The sequence below is a fragment of the Halictus rubicundus genome, chromosome 17 (assembly GCF_050948215.1).
Source record: "Halictus rubicundus isolate RS-2024b chromosome 17, iyHalRubi1_principal, whole genome shotgun sequence".
Lineage (NCBI taxonomy): Eukaryota > Metazoa > Arthropoda > Insecta > Hymenoptera > Halictidae > Halictus > Halictus rubicundus.
Window position 1 is genome coordinate 4,982,978 of NC_135165.1, and position 25,914 is coordinate 5,008,891.

Consider the following 25,914-nt stretch of genomic DNA (forward strand, 5'->3'; position numbering starts at 1 on the left):
GAGCGTAAGTACCGTTGATGTATATTTCATTGTAATAATGAGAGGACTGCATCTGTTCAGACTTCATACAATTTTTATTGCATCATGTGCTGTAAGTTCTGATGGAAAGATCGATTCGAAAATTTCTGATGGAAACATTTTTATAATTTCGGCGATTGTGAACGAAGAAGTTAGGGACCAGTTTATTAATCAACAGAAACTCGATAAGCCTATTCCATTTTAGGAATTGGATCTAATTCGACATTAACGTCGGAACAAATTGCAGGGAAAGATACTAATGTGAGATACGTGCAATGGATGCTTAAAAAATTAGAGCTCACTTAAGAGAAAGCCGCCATTAACCTTGCAACGTATGCATGCATGTAGCTAATCGCATAATTTATACTCTCGCTATCTTGAATACACAGGGTGCAGAGCATTTGCGGAATTTCAAAATCTTACGAAATCAACAAATTTCTGGTTTTAACAAAGTTTCATACTGTTGCGCGTTTCTTTTAACTTACTGCAACCTTTCAAAAATTGCGAATAGACCGCAGACGTTTGTACAAAATAAAAATGGTTTCCATCAATTAGAACAACAGGAAAATCATATATGTAGAAGCTCCTCTTTTTCTTTCTCGATTTAATCAATTGAAAATAATATATTGACATTTGATGAATCCTTTTAATCTTCACACTACTCTAACTTATACCAATTCATTTTTGTCGCGAATCTGTATGCATCTATAAATTTACAAATGTGTGTAAACGTATAAGATCCACTGTTCGCCGACGAAGCAATACATTTATGAAATTTAATTTCGAGGTGCTCATAATAATTTCATAATAATTTTAATCACGATGCATGGAAACTGCAGCCTAAATATGAGCTCAAAGCTCCATTCCACAAATAGATGCAACTAAAATTCAGTTAATTCGAGAAAGTACCAACAATCTGACTAGCCAATTAAAATATTTATTATCTCGCCGATTTCGCTGCACCATAGGAAGACATATTCCGACGGTGCAGCGTGTGCAATTAAGAGGGTCGGACGCTCGCAGTCAATCCCACGGTTGTCCCGTCTTTCGCGACCGTTTGTCTACAATACCGGAGGTTTTTTAATTATACTTGGTGTGCATCACAGGAGCTGCGGGGGTGGAATTTCGCGGCAACAGCGCCGTTGCAGAAGGAAGCCGTGCAAGGGTCGCCCGTGGAGTACGAAATACAAGGTCTGCAATCCGGAGGTGAGTCACAAAGCGAGTCGTCACGTTCTCATTACCTTTCCGATCCAGCATCCCCCAGAATCCCTCGGGAATCCAACCGTTCGTTTCATCTTCGTCCCGTCGTCGTTCGACTACGATTTTTCCGCGTTACTCCGTATTTATTCGTTACAACGCGTCTCGCATCGTGAGAGAGAGAGAGAGAGAGAGAGAGAGAGTTCTTCTCTCTTTCTCTCTCTCTCTCTCTCTTCCCAGGACAAGATTTAATTATTCCAGTCGACTAGAGACCCCCACCCCCAGGACCGCTATCAATTTCTTTCCAGTTTCGTTTCACTTCCTCCGGAGCGAGCCAGCCAGTCAGCGAGCTCAAAGTACATTGTATCGTCGTAAAATTAACATCCGCGAGTGCTCCCGAGCATCGGCGTCCCGTTTGGCGGCCCACCAACCGGCAACTCGGCCATATTCCGCCCGGCGGAGATGTAAAAATGCTCGGAGCGTTTTGCATAATCGATAAATTCGCTCTAGTTTATCGGGGAACGACTCCGCAGGAAAAGGTTGGGGGTAGCGACCCCCGGATACGCCGCGGAGCCAGCACAAAACACGATGTCATTGCTGGAAAAGAGAGCTTGCCCGCCGAAAGGACCAGGTTACCTACTCCGACAAGTCATTCTCAGAAAAATACGGTTAGGTTCGACATCGTCTAGTAGGCGATTTTGATCGATTTATTCAAATTAGCCACGCTAATTTTCACGTCTAGCAGTTTCTTTGGGGTGTGTTGTTCCGGTCAGAAATTATTTGGGAATTAGCTCACCTGCTCTACTACCCCTTCGCTAATGTTAACGATATTCCTGAACTAACGACTTCGAAGCTAAAAAAGTACAGTGAAAAATAGCACGAGGAAGGGAAGAAGAAGACATTGTCGGGAAGGCGACGCATTTTTGAGAGACGCTGACATTTCGAGATAAATTGCCGCATGAATTCTATCAGTTGTTTGCGAGCATTTTTCACGGAGGTCTCTCTGGCGGAAAGGTTATAGGGTAGAAAGCCCCTCGGGGTCCCGACGACTGAATCTACGCGGGAACCATGGCAGACGAAGCGAATCGGGGACGGCCATCGCGGTGGAACACAGCTTCAAAAGTTGCCAGTTAAACGTCGGAGTTTAACTTCGTTTCGTTGTTTGTCGCGAGCCGCAAATTTCCTCCAGTTACTCAAACCCCGATGCCCCGTTATAATCACGCGGATGTACGTGTTGCCAGTTTACCCGGCCAGATAGACAGACAGACAGACAGACAGAGAGATGCTGAAGAGAGGAGCGGTAGGAGGCTCGTTCGACTGGTAGTCCTGTTTCTCTTCGTGCGACAACTTGCAGGCGGTACGCATCATTCGCGTGATAAAGGATGGCGAGAAACACGAAGCAACTGCACACACCGCACAGTTGCTTCTGTCTCTCATCCCACGGCTCCTATAGACCGCTGCCTCCTTCCTGCCGCAGAGGAGAATAGAATTATATTGATAAGGCCGATGCTTTCGCCGGAATAATTGAATTTAGGCCAGCCGACGAGTTTGCTGACTGCTTCGCCACGTCGCAGGCGCCGCGTATCTTTCTGCTAGAGAAGATTGGCTGATTGGAAAAAATTGTTAGAGAATTTTAGGATCTTTCTTCCGCGATAGCATCACGTCAATCTTCGCACTTGATCGTAAGAATGGTAACGAAATTATTTTACACTCGTTACTATGTATACCACACTCTACGATTACGTTTGAGGTTAGTTCCTTAACCCCTTCGCGTCGTACGACGAGTTTGACCTGTCATTGGGAGCCAATTTGGATTGTGATGACGGGTCAGACTCTTCATGCAATTTTTAACCCTTAAGTGCATAGGTAAACTAAATATTAGGAACATGAATGCATATACATGGGGTCCATTGAGGAGACCCCACTTACCCAATTCCTTGCTAATTTTTTGATTACAGCAACAATTTATTTCTGCAAACACGTTAAACATAACCTAAACATTGACAGAAGTAAATAGTTGAACTCTCAGTTCACAAATGGCGCGGCTAAAAATGTTAACACATAATCCAACACTGGGGTCCTTTGCAGACCCCACTCATGCATTTGAGGGTTAAAGCTATTTAAGATCTTCATCCTGACATAAATTTTGTTGGTTCGAAAGAGAAACATTTTGTACTTCCATTTTTCCGAAAGTTGTGCCAAATTGGCTCGCCTGCCAAGCAACTGGAAGTTTATTATGGACGCAATGGTATAATTGAATTATATAATTTTGTAACAAGTTCTGAAATAAAAGGGAGGGGATAGCGAAGGGTTAGGGTTAAGAAAAATGTGAGGACGTGGAGATTTCTCGTGTTCACCTGTCCAGCCGGGAGAGCCAAAAACGGGGTATCCATCAGCGTCGCGCACCTGCCACGGTCAAAGAACACCGCGGCCTATCTGTGCAATTAATTATTCCTGCGTTATCACTGTGCCGGCAGGCGGACGGTTAGAAATTACGCGTATTATCAATTCAAATTCGACGCGTGACGGTCAGTTGCGGTTGTCACATATGACGGCGGGTCTGCCGGCTGCCGGCTGCTGGCTGCTGCGAAGTGCATCGAATACATGCGCACCCCTGCAGCACACACCCGGACATAGCCCGGGGGATGCACCGATGCAGGTGACCCGACCCATATTCCGAATCTGGGCCATTTCAGTTTCGTCCCCGTCCTCCTCCCCCGCCACCCCCTTCTTCCGCGCTCTCTCGCAGACGGACACGTGGGCCGGGGCCACCCTCCATTGATACCTGCCAACTCGATATTCCTCGGCGAATTTACCCTCAGCATTTTTGAAAGGCTCCGAACGGAATGGAGCCAGCCCCGGCGGCCATTGTCTTCGCGCTATCACTGTCCACGGCGTGCAGCTCGATTTCCTAAGGAACAAAAAAAATATATATATAGAGAGAGAGAGAGGATCCGCCAGAGGACACCGACCAGGACCGCAGAAAAGTTGCGCGCCGCTCTCTGCGGATCCGTGAATCCCCTCGTTGCAAAATCGATGCACCGTCCTTTTGTGTCGCTTAGCATGCCGGCCGGGTATACACACGCCGTTTTCTGCATCCACGATGTTTTCCGCCTTTTACGTAACCGATCTCGCCGGCCGAGAACCCCCGGCGCCTGGCCGCTGATTAGTTTTCCGTCGAAACGTTTAGCTCACCCGTTTCATCGCGCATAAACGGCGGGCTGCAAAAGTTTGGCGACGTTGCTCCTGCAAACCGATAGGTGGGGTTTGGTATCCACGGTTTGGAGAGGGAATTTTGTTTAGAAATAATGTTCTGTTGACATCTGTCTTTCAGACAGCCGCGCAATTAATTCTCCAAGTTGTTCGCAAGAGTGGGAATTAAATCTTATTTTGCTTCGGGATGGCGTGTTTGGTCTACTAATATTATTATTTGTTTTTATTGCTGACCTGTGAAAAATAAGACTGTAGAGGATAATATTTATACCTCGATCCGAAAGGATAATTGAAGCTTCAATTTTTTAGGAACGTGATTTCACATGTAAAATGCACTTGCTATTTTTGAAAAAAGGTACACCGAATGTTTGAAAAGTTCTGTGGCAATCACTCGAAAACAGTAGCAAAAATGACTAGTATGCAGAACATGAGCTGAATGGGCGAAATGTCTGGGATATTCTCGCTACCATTTTTAATTCAGTGTAACGGCATCTTTCGTACTACCGTGCATGAAGATTGACGTTTCATTTTGAATTCGCCAATGAAATTTTAAAGGAATCCGGCTTGGCGGATGTAGATTTACTGAAAGAGAAAATAATCAGCGTGGAACTTCCTATGCATTTTGATTTTCGTAGGCTATTTTAGAAAAATCGAGAGCCGAGGAAAATATCTTTCATCGACTAAGAAATTCTTTATAAAACAAGACGAGTATATAAATTATTTGTCCACCACTTACTGGAAGATTTCATTCCGTTCGTCTCATGAATATTGCGAAACGCGAGAAGGTACTTTTCAATGTGCAATATTGCGCAACGGTTATTATCACTGCCGTTGGTTAATCAGTCACTTCCGATGGCATGTCACGACTCGATACTCGCTTCCAATCCTTGAAAGTATTCTCTGTATTCCCAATCACTCACGCAACCATTTATTCCTCGAGTTCTTGGATGCTGCTACCAGCAGGCTCAGACATGAAAATTCAAGACGATCGTTTCAAATGGCAGAGCACACCATAACTGCATAATTTTCTCCCGATATACTATACAATTTATACACGAACTCATTTCTGTGTTAGTTCCTTTGGTATCAATGACCAACATTTGAGAATTTCTTAATGAATAATTCGACAGCAATTTCGGTCATAATCCAGCAAATTGTATTAACCCTTTGCACTCGAAGCTATTTCAACTCCAATACGAAACATTTCTTCCGATCTAGAATATTTCCCTTTTACATATATTTTTTTCATGTTATACATACGAATATGGTATATACTTCAGTACAATATAGAAGTGTTTAGTAATTTATTAAATACAAACAAATTTAACCCTTAGCACTCGAATGGCGACTGTAAGGCGCCACTAAATATTGCTGTACCATTATTCAAAATATTTTTTACATCATTAAATTTGTTTGCGTTTAATAAATTACTAAACATTTCAGCATTGTACGAGTAAATCGCACCATTTTCGTATGCATAACACGAGAAAAAGATACATAAAAGGGAAATATTCTAGGTCCGAAGAAATGTTTCTTCAAAGAATTAATAATGTAAAAAATATTTTGAATAATGACACAGCAATTTTTAATGTCACCTTACAGTCGCCATTCGAGTGCTAAGGGTTAATGAATATACGTAATTCTGAAATTATTGAAAAGAAAATGATCGAGCTCCTGCTATATACAGCTCAGTCCTCTACTACTAAAAGTAGACTTTTGGTGGATATAGTGTTAAAGTAGATGGTATAACAAATTTTACAATTTTCTCTACTCGCACTTTAAAAAATCTTTCTGTACTGCATCCCCTCCGAGTAAACAGTCTCTACCACCAAAACATCCAAACGTAGCCGTCTAAATGTTTCAGCCACGTATCACCGCTGTGCAGACCACCGCGTCCCACCAAACCGGTCTGCGCTATACCGACCGTTTCCACTTATTCCAGTCACGAATGCGCACGCTTTCGAATCACTTTTCGAGGTCCATTCTCTCGGAAACGGAGCGGCTATCGAAAAATGTTCAAACGACTCTATTTTTTCCAGGTCTAAATCCACATTTACTCTCTCGACATATGATCTTTAACCTCTCTACTTCAGAAGCAAGCTTAAACATTCATTTTGACCTTATCAACACGTTAAGTGCCAAACATCAACCCCAGAGATTCTTACAAAATCAGAGCAATTTAATTAACCCTCTATGGGTCGAATTTTCTACCGGTTGGTTTCTATCTGTAGACAACTTGCAAGGCATATACTTTGATATTTCTCAGAGACATTACATAATTAAGACGTATACGTCATCTTGTGAAAAAACTGAAATTATTTGGTAAAATGTCGATATACTAACATGTGACCTGAAAAGTTACACGGGCCCGTAGAGAGTTAATGAAACCAAAACGAGAAATTTAAAATGTATTATAGGGGATGCTGTCTTAACCTTTTTTGAATTCGAAAGACTCCAATAAAATTCGGTTTACCTGGAAATCTTACAATAAAAATGCATCTCTAAACCCAGTCAAAAATCACTGTCAGTCACATGTGACTGACGTCGCGGTTAACGTGTTAATAAAAACGCTTATCATTAAAAGACGCAGATCCTCATCCAAAACCGTAAAAATTTAATATAATTACTCACGTTTGCAAAAATATCTGGGAGCACTTCCACGGAGGTTTCGAATACCAATCTGAAAGTTGATATTTTTGTCCATTGTCAACTGCACTGCGCGTCGCGACCGGCGAGGGTTAAAATCGTTTACGGATCGCATCTCGCCGATTTTCCGCAGCAATCTTTTCTTCCATCCTTTACAGAAAGAAAAAGGGAGAGAGAGAGAGAGAGAGAGAGGGAGGCAATGCACAGTATAAAATTGCATCCGGAAATTTCCGCAGGGTCGTGTAAGAACGGTCTCTTTGGTCCCAGGTGAGAACGGTTCCGTCGCCGACGTGACATTTCGCCTGGGGTGTCGGGCGTCGCGACACGACGCTGCCACGGCGTCGCGACACGACGCTGCCACGGCGTCGCGAGGCCCTCTTCCGTGGAGGGCTGGCTGCGCCAGACGTTCGTAAATGCGCCGGCAACAAAGCTGTCGATAGGTCCCGTTCACAAAGGCGACGTCGATCTCTCTCGCAACCCGTGCTTTTTCCCCGAGTACGTGTACGGCGGCCGCATACGTAACGGCCGCGTAATATCTTTCACTTAACCGGCTCCGGAGCCGGCTTTATTGGGACTTTGTTGCTGCGGGCCGGTTCGCTTTCCACACGCTTACCGCTCGGCCGTCGCGTCCTGCAAACGTGCTGTCCATTACGCCGAATCCGAGCCTGAGAGAAATAAATCGGACTCCTCGGGAATTCCGCGCGCGGAATTCCTCCTCCTTCCTTTCTCTTCCTTCCTCTTCCACGGTACCGGGAACAACCGAACGATGCGGATCGATCGGCAACCGTGTGCCATCAAAATTGCAGGCTCGCTGCAAGGTGCGCTCTGCTTTCTGCCCGATAATCCACGTTAGATGTTCCGAAGAGATGCCGGATTCCGGTGCGGTCTCGATGCGATGCGCGATGATTAGGGAACAGCCGGATTCGAGCCTTTGTGCGCCAAAAATGTGCCCGATCCGATAGCTATGGTTTTCGCAATGTGTAGGGCAGTGTTCCGCAACCCTTTTGCTGGTAACATTCAACGTACAGGGGAACCTTTGTTACGTGAACGTCCGTTTGTAAATGTTTTACTGTTCAGCGCGAGTCTCGCAACACGACCACCTCAAATGACTCCCGCGTTATTTGCCGTAACTTTTCGAACAAATGTTGCATGCTTTCCAGTGGGGCATACAGTCCAATGTTTTTTGTTGCTCTGATTCTTTATCGAGATACAAGGGTCGCCTTCAATTTCAGAAATGGAATGCCCCATATTTTTTCTCGAATTCGGATGTAACTCCAAATTCTGCGTATCCGGGACCCGCATAGAAATTTTTTTTTTTTAATGGTTTTAATGGATTAAAAATAAAATATGTAAATTCTTTCAATCTTTTTACTGCTTTAAATTTCGCGAACTCATTCTAGTCAGAAATGTATAAGTAAACGAATAATCCACAGACTAGTAATGATAAAGCTTTACACTTTAAATCAACCTATAACGTCACATTTTAAATAAATAAAAAAGTACAAGAGTTAAGGTGTAATTCACAAATAAAATTGATACAGCGAAAATAATTTATAACTGCGGATCAATATGCAGAATAAAAATTTTCTACGTTGTTTCTAAGGAACTCAAGCTCGTATTGCTTCTTTTAATCATTTTAATAAGTCGAAAATCGTATGATTTAGGTATTGATGAAAAGAATAGAGTGGACTGGACTGGATCTAAATAGTGGATAGAATTACAAGTCCTCGGATTGGGTATCCTGTAGGACGCTCTCGGTTGATCCTGAAGAAATTGCTGTAGAATTCCGAGTAACTCGATAGCCAATCATTCGACACACTCGATAGTCCGTGTAATCCGTAGCATGACTGAAGCGTAAAATTGGTCCCCTGAAGGTCGACGCTACCAATGAACGACACGTAAGTTAGGCTTCGTATCGAATACGGATAGAGCTCGCAATTAGTATCATATAGTACACTGTTTTAGGGAAATCGAATTTACATGGGTAAATTCGATTAATTTGCAGAATTTCTTCGTGGTTTTCTCTAGCAGTATTTTCGACAGAAATTAACGATCTCCATTCGTGATAAACTGCGGATTTTTGTAGAAAATAAAAATTGTCTGCATTAATTTCAAGCTACAGAAGTTGGAAATACCAGTATATTTCAATTCAGTGTGGGAAGAGAAGAGAAAATGTTATTCTGGTAACATAAAATAACGAAATTCAATATTTGAATGATGTCGATATCATCTGAATTACTTGTTGAAATTTGTAAATTACTTGCAAACATACAAACAAAAATCACAGTTTTGAAAATTGATCTTCATACTCGCTTTCAGGTATTATCATTTCCATTTGCCAGTGAGAGAGAGAGAGAGAGAGAGAGAGAGAGAGAGAGAGAGAGAGAGAAATCTGGGAAAGCAGATTCAGTAAGCAGCGCTCTCATGCGAATTTATTCTGATGTAAAATTCTTGTTTTCTTAATTCCCTAACCCAAAGATCTGCGCGAGTACCCGGCAGTCTACCTATGGCGCACGCTCGCTCGTAAAAGCTATAGTTATCCGAAGAGAACTATGCTGAAACTTCGGGAACGAGAACGCAGGAACGTAGGAAAAGTAAATATACATAGGGTACAGTCAAAAACGAAGTCGAACCGGAGTCGATTTCAATAAAATCCTCGGCTGCTAATGCAACTTTTATACCGAACGGTAGAGTTTCGCGTTCTCGTTTGGAACTATGAAAGGCGAACCGTCAAGTACCAAAGGAACTAATAAAAAGAAAAGAACAGTTTCTCGGACAAGGAAAAAGAGTTCCAGGACGCTATAAAGCATTTTGATATTCGTTGACGTCAAGATTTAATGGGTTCTCGATGTTAACCACTTGGTCATACAACCTCGCCCCCACTCGGCTATCTAACAAATTCATTTACTGCAGGGCACCGTTGATTGCGCCCTAAATTAGGTTCTCTCGCCATTTACACCCTCTCGGGCACAAGCACCGATGCAAATGCGGCGTCACGGGCTTTGAAAAATCGTGGCTTGATAATTGCCTGACCCAGCGTCTTTCCTCTTGTTAACGAAAACTTCGGGAAACGAGAGGAAACCGAAAATGGAGGCTCCGAACGTTAAACGATTTCCTTTGTAGTATTATTATAACCGTTTGACACAAAGTCCAAAGTTAACCTACTTTTTTAACACTTTTGCGGACGAAGAACTGAATCACTATTTAATATTTAACCCTTTGCACTCGGCGCTATTTTCATTCTAAAACGAAAATTTTCTCTTCCGTCTTAGAATATTTTCATTTTATTCATACGAAACTGATCCGATTTCCACATATAATATTTAAATGTTTAGTAATCTGTTAAATACAAATTTTGTAACGTAACAAATACACTGTAATAATTGTTGTAATTTCTTTGAAATAATGCCACAACAATTTATAGTGGTGCTTCAGTGTCACCACTCGAGTGCAAAGGGTTAATTTCATAATTAAATTCAGTTACTAGACATTTGATATATTTTTTACTCCACCTCGCAAAATTAAAATTGCTTGAAGCACATCGGGTTGCATTTGAATTCCGCGTATTCAATATAACCGAGTAACCTTTTAAAAGTACTATTTATTTTCAAAATAAAAACTTACTTGAAAAAACAAAATAAAATTTCAGTGCGACACGGGCTCTTTTATTTTCTAAAATTCTGAAAGGTTATTTAAGAGTGCTTAACAAACACCAAAAGTTTAAATTTGATTTCGTTAAATTCTTTCCGTTGTGCAGTATTAACTTTGAACTAACGTAATACAAATATAAAATGTTTGTTCACTTCCTATATTTCATACAACCAGAAATTCTATTTTAATTCGTACATTTGCTTGATTTTATTTTCGGAGAAAGCAGAAAGTAAAAATAAAATGAAACCGTACCAATTTTTGAAAGTATGCTTACAACGTTTACGGTGTCTATATTTTTTAACTGCACGAAATATCCCGAGTATTTTGCCGTTCTCCGTGAACAACAATTTCCTTTGCTGTTCGTAAGCCTACTCGTAACGTTTTCCCAGTTTCGGTGTGTCATCGCAATACCCATCGATAACGGGCGAACGGTTTCCGTTTATTCGGCGTTCCATCTTCGGGGCCGTCAAAATCGTCATGAAGAATGGAACGAACCAGTTTTCCGAAAGCCGTCGTAAAAAGTCTGCTTTCTGTTATTCCTCTTGTACAGATAGAAAATCATGGTTGCCAGTCGTTTGGCCGCCGAGGTCGGGAAACGATGGGACCGTAAGCTCGTTGTCGTCTGATTTGTCGGGCTCATGATTATCCCGTTTACACGACGGGGAACACTCGTGTTCACCAGATTGGATGTGACGTCGTAAAAAGCTCCGGCGAACCGTCGGCCACTTACGGCCTACGAATTATTGTCCATCAAACCGAATGAAAGACGTACCAACGAATCCGTTTGTCGTTTCGCCGTCGGTGAGACGTGACGAAACTTCCGATCGCGCCCTTTCCCTGTCGACCAGCTGTTTTCCCGAACCCTTTGCTGTAGCCTATTAACGGAGAACCCTGCAGTAAATTATTCAAATTAATGCGAATTTTAGGAATTTTAATTTAACACGTTGAACGCCACGTCAGCCATACGTGGCTGACGGAATTATTTGTGCAGGTTTTAAAATGAATTTTTACGTTGATATATTCATTGTACTAAACTTAATTAGGATCTGTAACGTGCAAGAAAGTTGGAGGATTACTCAGTATCGTACATTTAATTTTTTGCAATTTTTATTTCATTAAATAACTTACTTTGATTTTATGAAATTTTGGGGGTTTCTAGTTTGGCGTTGAAAGTGTTAATATCGGGGGTATAAATTCGGGGGGGTATTTTATTCGGGGGTATTTTATTGGCTGATAAGATTTTCATCCTTTCGATAATCTAAGCTATCGAAGCACTCTAAGCTAACTCGCTGCTATACTGAAATGTTTAGTGATTTATTAAATACATACAAATTTAATAATGCGAAACATATTTTGAATAATGATACAGTAATTTTTAGTGGTGCCTTACAGTCACCATTCGAGTGCTAAGGGTTAATAAGTATTCACCATTTTGTATTTCTCCTGCACATAGTTGTCGCGAACGCATAAAATCCGCGATCCAGTGATGGACATGCCCAGTTTAATTATTTTATTAAAAACGTTAATATTTTGAATCGAAATCTCCCTGGGGCCAGGCATATCGTAGTGGAGCTAACCTGCATAAATCAAGCTAATGTGTGGTACGCACATCCTCGAACGCATTCTATTATGCTGTTCGATATAGAACAGCCTGATCGATGGCAATTCCGTGGTCATTTCATGTTTATTTGCAGCGATGCTTCCTGAACGAAAAATGTATAATTTGTATTTTTCATTGTGCATCATTGTGTGAATAAAAATGTGACTGTAGGTGCAAGGAGCAGGAGCGCATACAGAATTAAATCTAGTGTTATAAATTCTTAATAAAGTTAATTGGAAAAGATCGCATGAAAAGAGCCAGGTTCACCATAATCACAGTCAGAAGATGTAACACGGTGCAGCGGCGAGTTAGTCTTCCGAGGAAAAACGTCAATGGCGAACAAAACCGGGAAAAGTCGAAATATCGCAATGATCGTTGGAAAAATCTCGGGATCGTTCGAGATCTCGAGTAAAGCCGGAGATCAAAGCGATGCAGGGATAAATTTATCGCCGCGGTCGGGAATGAAACGCGAGATTACGCGGGGATATCGTCGACTGGAAAGATTTACGTAGCTCGTGCGCAAAAAAAGAGAAACAGAAAAGGGGTGAGAGAGAAGGGGTGAAAATTCAGAGTACAGGGTGCCTTGGGCACCTGATATCTCGATTATTATTCGTAACAGCACAAACTGTGTTACATAAAAGTTGCATGGCGTCGAGGAGAATAGATAAAAGTTATTTTTTGATCGATGGACGCAAAGGTTATATGAAAGTCAATTCGGTGTTTTAAATTGTAATAATTTGTTCCCATCACCGACGGCAGCCGAGATATTCGGATGACCAGTTTCCAGCGTCCCACCCTGTATATTTAATGCGTGGAACACGATCCAGCGATACGTTTCAGCGGACTCATCAGTCCTCGAATGTAAATTCGGCTCGCGGAGCGCCGCCGCGCCGGCCCGCCGCGGTTAATACTAAACCAAGGGAAGGATTATGCTGAAAGGAGGGATTACGTGAGCCGGTGGCGGCCGCGAAATTGGAAAATTTATGAAAACCTTCCGAATGGTTGGCGCCGGGTATTTATAAAGCAATCGAAGACACGTTAGCCCCGGCGAAATATTAATAGGGTTGCAGAGGTTCGATCGGGGGTGCTCTCTCTCTCTCTCTCTCTCTCTCTTTTGCCGAGCCAGACCGTCCTCCAGGAACCCGTGACGGACAATAATTTACCAGCACGACGATAAATTCCACGTTAAAATCCAGCCGGAAGGGATTTACGTTCGCGGGTTACCCGGAGACCCTCCTATTCGCGCCTCCGCCCTCTATATCTATATCTTCCTCCCTCGTTTCACGATTTCCTGTCTCCGCAGCGTGCTCAGGTTGCCCGTTACCCTCTTCGTATTTTCGTTTCCTTCCAATCCCTCTTCGACGGCCTCCGTAGGCCCACCGAAGTAATCTTGTCATTCGTTATATTGAAATTGGGTCGCCGATATTGGGTTATCACCGGCGATAAACAATTTTCCATAAAAATGCTATCGAACTTCTTCGACTCAGTTGCGATTTTCTCCCGCAGAAATTAAGATCGATTCATTTGCTTCATTCCTACAATTTTGAAATCCGTCAATTTTTATTTGTTATAGCGCTAAAAATCGAAAAATATTTCAGAAATCAATAATTCTCAGAAAACTCTTAATTTCTTTCGGTTCAGACCACGGAATCGTGGCAATCGACCCGTGGTTTTCAGAACGTGCTCTATAAAAAAATATTTAGCTCACGTAATTTTAAGAATTTTTAAAAAGTCACACGTAAACATCAAACACCACTAAAATATATGTACAAAATACCAATGCAAAAAGTTAAAAATTCGACGAACACGCGTTCTATCGAACAAGACTCGTCCGACGCGTCTGTGCATGACCGACCGTTTCTACTTACAAATTCTAAGCGCGCCAACTTGACGCATCTGCACAGTCGAAATCGAGAAGGCTCGCAAGACAAACTTTTATTTCACATTTTCGACTTATTATTTTATGTAGAATCCGTGTTCGTCTGTACTTAATTTGTGCGAATCACGAGTGCATACTCCGCAGTCTAATTTCGAAATAAAGTCATTCTGCCGGCGCCCACAATTTTCGAGTTGAAAATCGTCGAATCCCAGTACGAGGGTGAAAGATCGTTTCGGTTCACGCGCGGACAGAAAGAGGAGGGGAACAGAGAGGACAGTGGCCGAGAATATTGATAGGATCGTTTCATTCCGGTGAGTAATACGCGGCGCGATAATCACGGCGAATAAAAACAGCCGGGCAGAATTTTGATTAGTCGACGAACGTTAGTTACAGGGGACGGGGGTTGCAATTCGAGCGGTGCAATTCTGCGGTTTCCGGTCCGCCGGCGGAATCACCGTCGTTCAATCTCGTTTAATGCGGAAGACAGCGGAGCCTGTTTCTTGCGGGACGCTTCCCGATTCCGGGAGCGTTTGACAAAGCGCGGAATATCCCGGTCCGCGGGCCGATCGTGAAACAAGAGAAAAGAATACGAACGTGGGGGGCACGAACGTCTGCCCTCCATTTTCCACCGTTCCGCCAACTAACCGCAGATTGCTCGAAATTCTTTATACCGCAGGGGTGGGGAGGTCTTTCGACCGTTATTCTCGTCCTATTTCATCGACGCGCGAGCAGAAGCGGAAACAACGTACGACTGCCCTAGACTGTTCTACCTTAGAATCCTAAGTATAGTAATGTAGGAATATTTTAAGAACTCCTACGTCTCAGGTGTGACGTATCGTGTGAAATGATTGGACACCGATTTCGCTAAAGTACTTTATTCTATTTCGATAACTCTATTCTCAAACTATTAGGTTGGCAAGAAAGTAATTTCGGTTTTCACTAATAGATGGCTTTATGTTTTGTTTGACTGACTTCTGTTAACGTTGCATTTGTTTTCTTTCTGACATTTCATAACTGCATCTTTTAGGTTACTTTTGAAGCAAATTACACGTAATTTTGATTAAAATTGTTAGTTCTGTGTCAATTTGAACATGGAGTGCAAAAACGAACATTATAGGCACATATTGCTTTTTTATTTCCGTAGAGGTAAAACAGCTGCCGAGGCTCACAAAGATATATGTGAAGTTTATGGTGTGGATTGCTTAACAGAACGCACGTGCCAGAATTGGTTTAAAAAATTCCGTTCTAGAAAATTCTCACGTAAAGGCGACCAACGTTCTGGTCGACCATCTGAAGTTGATGACGACCAAATGAAAGTCATTATTGAATCGGATCGTCATATAACTGTCCGAGAGATTGCAGACAGGTTAAATGTCTCGCATACAACTATAGAATATCGTTTAAAAAGTCTCGGAATCGTTAAGAAGCTCGATATTTGGGTTCCACACGAATTGAAAGAAATTCACTTCACGCAACGCATCAACATATGCGATATGCATCTCAAACGAAATGAGATCGACCCTTTTCTGAAGCGAATCATCACTGGTGATGAGAAATGGGTTGTTTACAATAACACAACACGAAAACGATCATGGTCCAAGCGTGATGGATCAGCCCAAACCACGCCGAAAGCTGAATTGCACCAAAAGAAGATCATGTTGTCAGTTTGGTGGGATTACAAAGGTATTGTGTATTTTGAGCTTCTCCCAAGGAACCAAACCATTAATTCGGATGTTTATTGTCGACAACTAACGAAACTGGACATAGCAATCAAAGAAAAACGGCCAGAATTGGCAAATCGCAAAGGAATCGTGTTCCACCATGACAACGCTAGGCCACACACATCTTTGGTAACACGTGAAAAGTTATTGGAGCTTGGTTGGGAAGTGATGTCACATCAACCATATAGCCCTGACATTTCACCACCAGATTATCATTCATTCCGAAATTTACAAAACTCTTTGAATGGTAAAACTTTCACTAATGATGATGGTCTGAAATCGCACTTGGATCAGTTTTTCACCGAAGAGGATCAAAAGTTTTATGAGCGCGGAATTATGAAGCTCCCACGATGTCGCGTCCACAGTCACTCTAAACAATCATTCTAATACAGTGTCTCATTCATAACCCTACAGTAATTAGTGTCTCCCAAAGTGTTATGTGCGCTGGTACATAAAGAATTCATAGCTCAGGAATCCTGCAGAAAATACTTTCATCGTCGCGACCAGAATAGGAGCATATTTCACGGCGAGAAATGAAGTATACATAATATTCGCGTCGTGCACAATTCAGGGGAAAGGGGTAGGCTGCAGCCAGCCACGCAGGAAATCATACCGAAGATAAATCCGTCGGTATAGGCGAAAGTGATATCGTTATGACTTTTATTAGAGTGTCCCGAACTTTATGCGGGCATTAATGTCGCGTTTAGTACTCGTATCGTAACGACGAGTTCTGTTACATCGTTGGCTCGTAAAATCGGAGCAAACTGTTCTCCCTCGGCGGTGCATTATCTGTTTTATGCGTCTATTAATATTATTGCCGAGCTCTATGCAATAAATTCACGCGCGGAAAATGAAAATTGATCTGTTCCGTGGCCTAAAGGCTAATTTCGATGTGTACTCCGGATGATCCATCCACAATGAAAAGCGTAAAGATCGTCTTCGTCTGATTCTCATCCAAAATGATTGTCCAGAGTGATTAGTAGACTGCAGGTTTCGTGTGTCCGTCACAAAACTGAATTTCCGTTCGACCTCTGTTTCTTGCAATCGATGCGGACAATTTTTATTTTGCAAAAAAATCCGCGGTCCAGTGATTGGCGAACAAACTAGGATCAGTTGCTATTTTCGACGTGTCGACTGGATGATCCATCTACAATGAAACAGTGAAACGGCAGCGACTAAACCTGTCCAAACAATTGAACGGTGTTCGTTTTCATCGTCCGGTTTCAGCGCTCCGTTTCGGTGTGCATACGTACACATTTGTGCCAGTAAAATGAATTGAATTCGATCGCTGAAGAGAAGCATAAACTGTCCGATTTTCATCTTTCACATTCATTGTGAATTATTCATCCGTGACGTACATCCAAAGTGAAGTGTACATTCGCCTTAACCTTTTCACCGAGTCTTCGATCATGCACATTTGGGGAGACGTAGCCTAAGACGAGTAACATTGACATGACAAAACTTCTGCCACGATTAACTGTATAGTATATAATATATACGAACGTGGATATTATGATACAATAAAGTGGAAGAATTATTCGGTGAATTAGGAACAAAATGACAAATTTTCAACTGGTAGCCACACTGCGGATTTTATGCATTCATGAGAAAAATGTCGGGATGCAATTTAACCCTTTGCACTCGAAGCTATTTTAACTCCAAAAAGAAACCTTTTTTCCGATCTAGAATATTTCCCTCCTATGTATTTTTCGTTTCATATTATGCATACGAAAATGGTGCGATTTACTCGTACAATACCGAAATGTTTAGTAATTTATTAAACACAAGCAAATTTAATAATGTACAAAATATTTTGAATAATGATACATCAATTTTTAGTGGCACCTTACAGTCGTCGTTCGAGTGCTAAGGGTTAATAAGTGAAAGATATTAAAATATTATTTCTAGCGGTTAGGATGCCTGTTACAACGCCCCCAAAAATGTCATAGAGAAGAAAAGAAAATTTATTTGGTATTTATTTATTTTTTGCATTCATTCGAATGCTTGAATATCGATTACAAAAGAATGAAATTTTATTTCGTCTGAACAGAACGACATCAAATTTGTTACAATTTTTTTTTTTTAGAACCTTCGTCATGAGTCATAATTGTTGAAATACTGCAAGAGGCTCTCAAATTATTAAAGGAAACACAAATGCAGTTCACTGGTCACCCCCAGTGAAAAAGTTAAAGAGGATAACTCGGGAGTATCGTTTGCAGCGATCGTTCACCTGTTAATTGAAACAGGTGTATCCAGATGCCAGGAGAGGGAGAGAGAAAGAGATCGGGAGAGCGAGAGAGATTAATATCGGCGGAACCGCGTTGGCCCCGGTTGCACCGCAGCAATTATAAATAATAGAACTTCCTTCGCCTAGCGGAGTGCATTTAGCCCATGTGTAATGCATTTCTTCCGTTTCCGTAGTGTTCGTATAATCACCGGGCGGTTGTATTCGTCGTCGTGTGTTTGCGTTGTCGTACCCGTTCTCGGTTTCCCCGGGAAATTAACGAATCTCCCGGTTATAGACGCGGATTCGGGATCATAAATTCCATCCGTTCATAGTAAGGTATTTTAGATCGAGAGATCTAAAGGGATCACGTACAAGCGTAATTCCATGACGGAAAGGAATTTTGCTGATGGAAGAAATACGGGGATGGAAGAAGCACGGAAAAGGGACGCTACACCATTAGCATAACGAAACGGAGAGGCGTGTAGTGAATTCAGATTCATAGACCGTCGATTTCCCTCTATCTACCCTTGCTGTACTTACAAGGGACCGGCGATCTACATTCGGCTGGATTTTTGCGAAATTTGATGACCCGACATGGAACGGAAAAATATTCAATCAAACTGCTGCTTGGAGAAACCAATTCACGATGTTTCGAAATAAAGATACAAAATAAATATATAAGGATTTTTAATGAAAATGCTGGGATAAAAAATACAAAACTATCCAAGGAAATATTAACGTATAGACAACTCATATACGTATCTATATATTAAATATTGCCTTATAAAAATGGCAACCCAAATGCTTGGACAAGGAAATTCATTCCACTATTTTCCATAAATGAGTTTTTATAGCTTCACTAATTGTAAAATACAAAACCGGTCATTTTTACCTTGGTAGGTTTAGTGTTAGCAATGAAGATATGTTTCTATCATGATTTTATCATTCTAAAAATTTCCAAACTGAATTTTCACTCAACAACGTTCGATCGCTTCGATCAAAGCCGTGGGACAATGTACAAGATGTTTCATGAAAGCATTAAAATCGTTAAAAAAGGATTTAAATTTTCGATCAGTAACATTCAATTACGTTGATCGTGTAAAATTTCAGAACGATGGAATAAATTTCGAGACAACGTGGAAAATGTTCCATAAAAACGTTACGCTCGAAAAGAAATAACGTCAGGCAGTAAAATTAACTGGCACAGTCCACCATCCCTCAGAATTGGCGTCGGAGAACGCAACGTATGAATTTCCGAGGAAAATTGTGTCCGTTTTCAGCTCGTCGTGCCGTATGAATGGAATTTTTGCGTGCGCTCCGCGAAGTCTATTTACATGATTACTCGGGGAAAACAAAGGTCGAGAGGTCGAAGGGTCGAACGAGAGGGGGGAAAAATCTGCGACACGGTAACACAAGCCCGGTCTCGAATATTCCATAACGGCGCGGGGCAGAGGGGGGAGAGATTCCGATGGATAGAAATTAATTAAACGCGACGCGCGCGATTAACGAGAGGCGCGCGGTTTTTCGTTCCGGGCGTTGAAATCACCGGGCGGAGCGCGATTTCAAGTGCGCGCGAGGGAACAAATGCGTTTAACGAGAGTATTATGCAAATGCTGCAACGAGGCGCCCTCGAAAAGTCTGTCCCCGTCTCTTTCTGCACGCAACTATGTTCGAGAGCTGGTCCATAAAATTATATTCGAAAGGACGGAATTGCGGCCGGGGACGAAAAAACGAAACAATCGTAGCTGCCGGCCACCGAATATTTTTCTTGTTTTTCTCGAGCGCCATCTGGAACGTGTTCCCTACGTTTTTAATTTATTAGTCGACAAATTATTAAATCATTCTATAACTCGTGTAACATTAAACTCGATAATATGTCAGTACTCTTTTTCTACGATTAAATTCAACATTATATTCTTGGACAAATTTACGAATTTTCTCCTTTACAATAAAACGTTTCAAAAATAATTAGAAGCGCTAATTGAGAAAAAAGATTTTCTGTTCAGAGCCCGAAATATTGTGCGAAAACAATTTTGTTAAAATGAAATAGTTGATTAAAACATAGGTATCATTGTTTTACATTTGAAGTTAGCGTTAAAAGAGAGAGGAACAACTTTATGGGAACGAGGTAATGTATTGCACTTTATGGTGACCAAAAAATTCGAAATAAGCCGCGAGAGCATGAAAGCACGGTCGTTAATTAATTTCGCGCATGCGACGCCCACGGAATCGGGCATTATCGCGTCAGTAATTCGGTTAGTAGTAATTTTATGGCGGCAACGTTTGTACGGCTTTGCAATAATGAGCCGCGACCGACTCGCCCCCTTGATAATAATAAATCGAGGTATCGATTTCCGCGAGACCGAGTTCGAGCAGAGACCGCCACAAACGCGCGTCGTCGATGTTCCGTAGAATATCAGAATGTTTATTTGCCGTGAGCCCCTGCGGCTGTGCAACGATGATTAATTATCACTTGGAACCACACCCTCCTCTAATTTACATGAAAGTTCCGTCGAATTCCAAAAATTACGTTCGACGGAAAATACATTTATCATTTCATCGTTGTACAATTCAATTTTCTCTTTCAATACAGGCTGTTTCAAAATATGTTTACACACTTCAAAAGGGGTGAAAGTAATGTGTATACAGTTATAAGTTACAAATTCAATGAGTTTAGAGTATGAATACAATTTACGAATATAATAAGGAAAGTATGGAGTAATTTCAATAGTAATAGAGATTATTGTGTAAAAATTACACATAAGAAATCAAAACTGACTTCTAATTTCTGCTGCACTACTCGAATTGAAGAACGCTTGCCGTTCGCCATTTTCCGTAAATTTTTCCCGGGTCTGATGGCCCGCGTTTGACTTCTTCGAGGAAAATTTCAGGGAAATTTTCGGTCTGGTGCGAGCTCGAAACAATCGATCGGGTTTAAAATCGTGTCGCGAAACGCGTCCGTCGTCGGGGCTTTGAACGGTGCAACAACCCCGCTAATGCACCGACGCGTCGCGCATAACCCCGTCCGCGAGGACAGGCTACGACCGACATGTGTGCGCACACTTCCGCTTTCCGGGCGATTAATTTTTTACGATCCGGTTTGATCTGTCTAGAGGCTACGGCCGAAGAACTTTCGACCCGTTTACATAGAACTGGCGATCCCCCACCCCCTGCTACATAGAACTACCGATTCCACCCTCTGTTACATCACCGATCGGTGAATCATGAATGATGCAAAGTCATTCCGCTACGTCAACACGCCTGCTATCGCCATTTATTTCACTCTCAGTCCCCATAAATACACAATTGAACCTTACATGAACACTCCGTTCCACGAACACCTATTGTCGACGAGAATCCACGATAAAAGCAAATACAGTAGTACCTCGCTCGTTGCACGAAATAGGGTCGATATAGTCCGTGCAAAAATCGGGGTTGTGCAACGAAAGAATCAGTGACTCGAATTGTCGATCTTCTTTTGTTTCACTATGACTTCCAGAAGGTTATATTGTAGTTCAGTTTAAAACATTAGAAAGATTTAAAAATGTGAAGAATGTCAAAAGATTCTTTATTCTAAAAATAATATACATATATCGTTAATTTTAAATTTATGTAACGATGTGTTTGTTTTACAAATTTTTAGATCCACCGATGTATAGACCCCCAATCTATTGGCAAGAAAAATTTCCAGTTTAATTAACACTAGGTTTACGAGACTCGTCAAAATGACGGATTCTAATATTTTTACAATTGCCGAGATTGTAAAGATGCATCCATGAGAAATTATTCGGCAAATTTATTTCTTTGACTATAAAAAGGAATAGCTAAAAATTTCGATGGATATAATCTTGGTATTTTTACAAAATAATTTAGAATAGCAATTTGTAGTGATCCGTAAACGAAAAAAAAAAGGAAACGTAAAGGAAAAATTGTTCTAGCTGATGTCGAAAATCGAAAATCGATATCGGACACAGAGGAGGGATTTGCACGTGATTCTTGCCAGGAAATTTACGTTGCTTTTGAAAAATTCAAGCGAACGCGTTCGAACGAATGTGCAAAACAGAACCGGATGGTACGTCATCCGGGAAGCTTGCACGTTTCGTTTGAAAAAATGTGTGCACGTCGAGAGGACATTTGGCGTCGATTGCAAAAGAAGATTTTCGCGCGAGTGAGGGATCGCGAGAAATCCGGCGATCGCAACAGACACGTTTCAGCGACTTGGCGACTCCTAAATCCCGTTGAAGCATGGCCGGCGCGCATCGACGGGACGTTGAAGCATCGTCGACGTCGGGACCGTTGCCCGATCGTATTTTTCATCGATGGCTCGATAATCGACCGCCTTTGTCTTTCCTAACGTGTACACACGGGTCCGTCGCGTCGCGCCGCGTCGCGTCGCGTCGCGAGGAATGGGCTCGGAGCGGTCGCATGCATGCCGCGAAACCGCAATCTCGGTCACGACAGAAGGCTGCGGTCCGGCTCGATTAGATCAGATTTCAAGGGTAATGCGGTGTCATGATGGTCGCCGGGGATCATCGCGTGATAACCGGGGAACGTTAATAACGAGACATTCATTTCTGTTATGGTTTCGGACCATCGATCACTTCTGCTTCGGTGCACCGCCCCCAATCGAAACAAGTTTAATTTCCGAATTTTTTCGTGGGTGATTACCGATTGCAAAATTCCAATTTTTTTTTTTTTTTAGAGGATGTAGAGAGATCTCTCAGCAGTAGGTTACAATTTTTAGAAAGTTAGTACGTTACAAAATGGCGGAGTTATAAATTGAACACCCGTCCCCGTAGAACCATCTGCCATTTCTGTTTGGGTACATTTAAAAGTTACAGTTTGGCAACTTTTTTCATAGGCAAATACTGAATGAAAAATTCTGATCATTTTCGAGAATATAGATGTGAACTTTCGGTTTTATATTCACATTTTAAAACTAAAAATGTTATAAAATGGTGATCTTATAGTTCGAAATTTCCCGTCAGATCCCCGTTCATTTCTTTGAGAATGAGCCATTAAAAAATGAGTGGATTTTGTTAATCCTTTTACTAAATGAATTAAACCATAAACTCGAATTATTTCAGGGATTGTAAATGGAACTGTCAGTTTTATATTCCAATTTTTGAAATGTAAAAGTGTCGTGAAAAACTGGATCGTCCGATATCGAAAAGTCTGGTAGTTTTACAACCAAAAACGTGTTATCTAACATTCAGCGAACGGATTTTAAAAAGTTTTAACACAAGCGCTGAAAGGGAGAACCTTTTATTTCACCATGGAGGATCCTTTTCCAAATTTCGAAAAGTTACCTTGCCATAATATTACACTCGCTTGGAGTTTCACGAAAACGAGACAAAACCAATCGTAACAAATTATAATAAAATATAAATTATCGGAAATCGCCATTAAAATCGCATAATTTCAAACGATAACAATTGCTCGGTAAAATATAATTGTACGCGCGAAATAAATTCTTAAACTGCTTTTATCGTATCTGGGCGTATTTAATCTTTCAAATTGCTCGTTATATTCCCATTAAATTTGTAGAGCAAAGTTTCGCAAAAATTCCACGGCACCGTAACGCGAGACACGGAACCAGTGGCACGGCCCTCATTACATCGAAATAACGTCCAATATTGTTTCGTAAATTCACAGGGGTTTGTGATCGTACGCCGTCCAAAATATGTATTATGCATATCGAAGGAAAATATTCCAGGATGCACTCGTATTTTGACCCCGCGCCGTTCCCCCTCTCGCGTCAAAAATAAATATTTTACCGGCGCCACGGTCCTCTGCACAAACAACGAATATTGTTTTCCTACGGGAACGTGCTGTCCCGACAACCATTTCCGCCCACACGAATCGATAAACAAACATTTTTCATCTGCACCGCTAAATCAAGGCTTCGAGGATTCACTTGCGCTTCCCGTGCATCCTGATGCTACATCCTCACTTCCAAATTGTCAATCTTTTATTTTTAACAAGCACTGTAATCTGGTACAAAAATATCTCACTTCCACCTAATTTCACACGATTTTTGGTACCGAACTTTTCGGTTATTATGTGTACAGTTTTGCATGTATATTTGTTTATGCGCCAGGATAATACAATGTAATTCTCGTGCAAGTATTGTGCATTCAAGAAATACAGAAAACATCAAAGAATTTGAGGATACATACTATCACCTTACTCGTCAAATCAATTTTCTGAGCTCATTAACTCCCTGCTGTGCTGGAGTCATTCACAAAAAGCCGCGGAGTCTACTTATTACCGTGTAAATTGTTATATGTTTTCCAGAGATGATGTTCTGTATGAAGAAAAGGAATGAAAAGTGATCTTAATTCTTAATTAATATTAGGATGAACAGAAACAAATTTATTTCGACGGAGTGGAAAATCGAAAGATGCCAAATTTATGGTACCGAAGAGGAATCCGTTTGGTATAAGATATTGATTTTAACCCTTTGCACTCGAAGCCATTTTAACTCTAAAACGAAACATTTCTTCCGACCTAGAATATTTCCCTTCTATACATATTTTTTCATGCTATACATACGAAAAGGGTCCAATTCACTCGTACAGTACTGAAGTGTATTTTGATTTCAAGACACGTACTATATTTTGATTTCTTGCATATGTTGCTAATTGAATTGTGTTTTTTATCAAGATATCGTAAAAAGAAGCACAGCTATTACCAAGCTTTTCACTATTCATGATTTCTATTTCTGCTTCGCATTCTTTAACTCTTTTTTTTTTCTACTCCCCTTCTAAATTGATTATGTATCATACTAGCATATTTTGGAAATTTTGTCTTACAATTATTTGATAGTACTGAAGTGTATAGTAATTTATTAAATACAAACAAATTTAATAACGTAAAAAATATTTTGAATAATGATACAGGAATTTTCAGTGGCGCCGCCTTGCAGTCGCCATTCGAGTGCTAAGGGTTAATATTGGAATAAAATTCTAATACTCTAATACAGCAACGTGTTACGATAAAATCAGATTCTGATATTACAAAAAGTCTATAAATGGCAAGCCAACGACACGTCGTTACTCGTCGCTGGAAGAGTTAGGCACAGTTCGCGCAAATGAGTATGTTAATGGGGCTCGAGGTTGCGAGGAGGGTGGGTACGCAAACTTGCTGTAGCGATGGTGTTCCTCAGGGTCCCGTATCAGACCCGTATGCCTTTGAAACTGTATCAATTTGGTTTGGCGGGTGGTCTCGGTTTCTTTTCGATCCCGGTTAATTCGCGTCCGCGGTCCTTTGCCAACCGCTGATGATGTGGGCTGCGTCTGTGCAGCCCCGGTGCAACGCCGGTGCATACGACGCGACGCGGTGGCGGCGACGACTGCATAGAACCCTCCGCGCGCTCTCTCTCTCTCTCTCTCTCTCTCTCTCTCTCTCTCTCTCTCTCTCTCTCTCTCTCTCTCTCGCGATAGGCCGCGTAGCACGCGTGCACTTACAAAGGGATATTCACGTGGCAGAACGCGGACGTCTGGTCCACGGAAATGCACCACTCTGCACGGTCCGCTGAATGCATTTCTGTGATTGCCATCAGACGCGAGACCGCTGCTCGTCAGAATGGAACGTCGATTCGGGCCCTGACCTAGCTTATGTCGCCCGCCCTCTTCCGTTTCAAAGAGACGCCACACCGACGCCGACGCCGACGCTTTTCCGTACTTTCTTTTGGTTATAGTGATCGCGAGCGGACTGTTCGGTGCAACCAGCGCCGAGTTAGATCGGCGTTGGAAGCTCA

At 41.7% G+C, this 25,914-nt stretch overlaps 1 protein-coding gene across 4 annotated transcripts in view; it reads left to right on the forward strand.

Moving 5' to 3' along the window:
* Nolo (ADAMTS-like no long nerve cord) overlaps positions 1–25,914 on the forward strand; it is a 347,161-nt gene that overhangs the window by 238,952 nt on the left and 82,295 nt on the right. For all 4 annotated transcript variants that reach the window (XM_076802679.1, XM_076802682.1, XM_076802680.1 and 1 more), the window contains one exon: positions 1,125–1,224. In XM_076802679.1, coding sequence (XP_076658794.1) covers positions 1,125–1,224 — 100 coding nt within the window. The remainder of the gene's footprint in view (positions 1–1,124; positions 1,225–25,914) is intronic.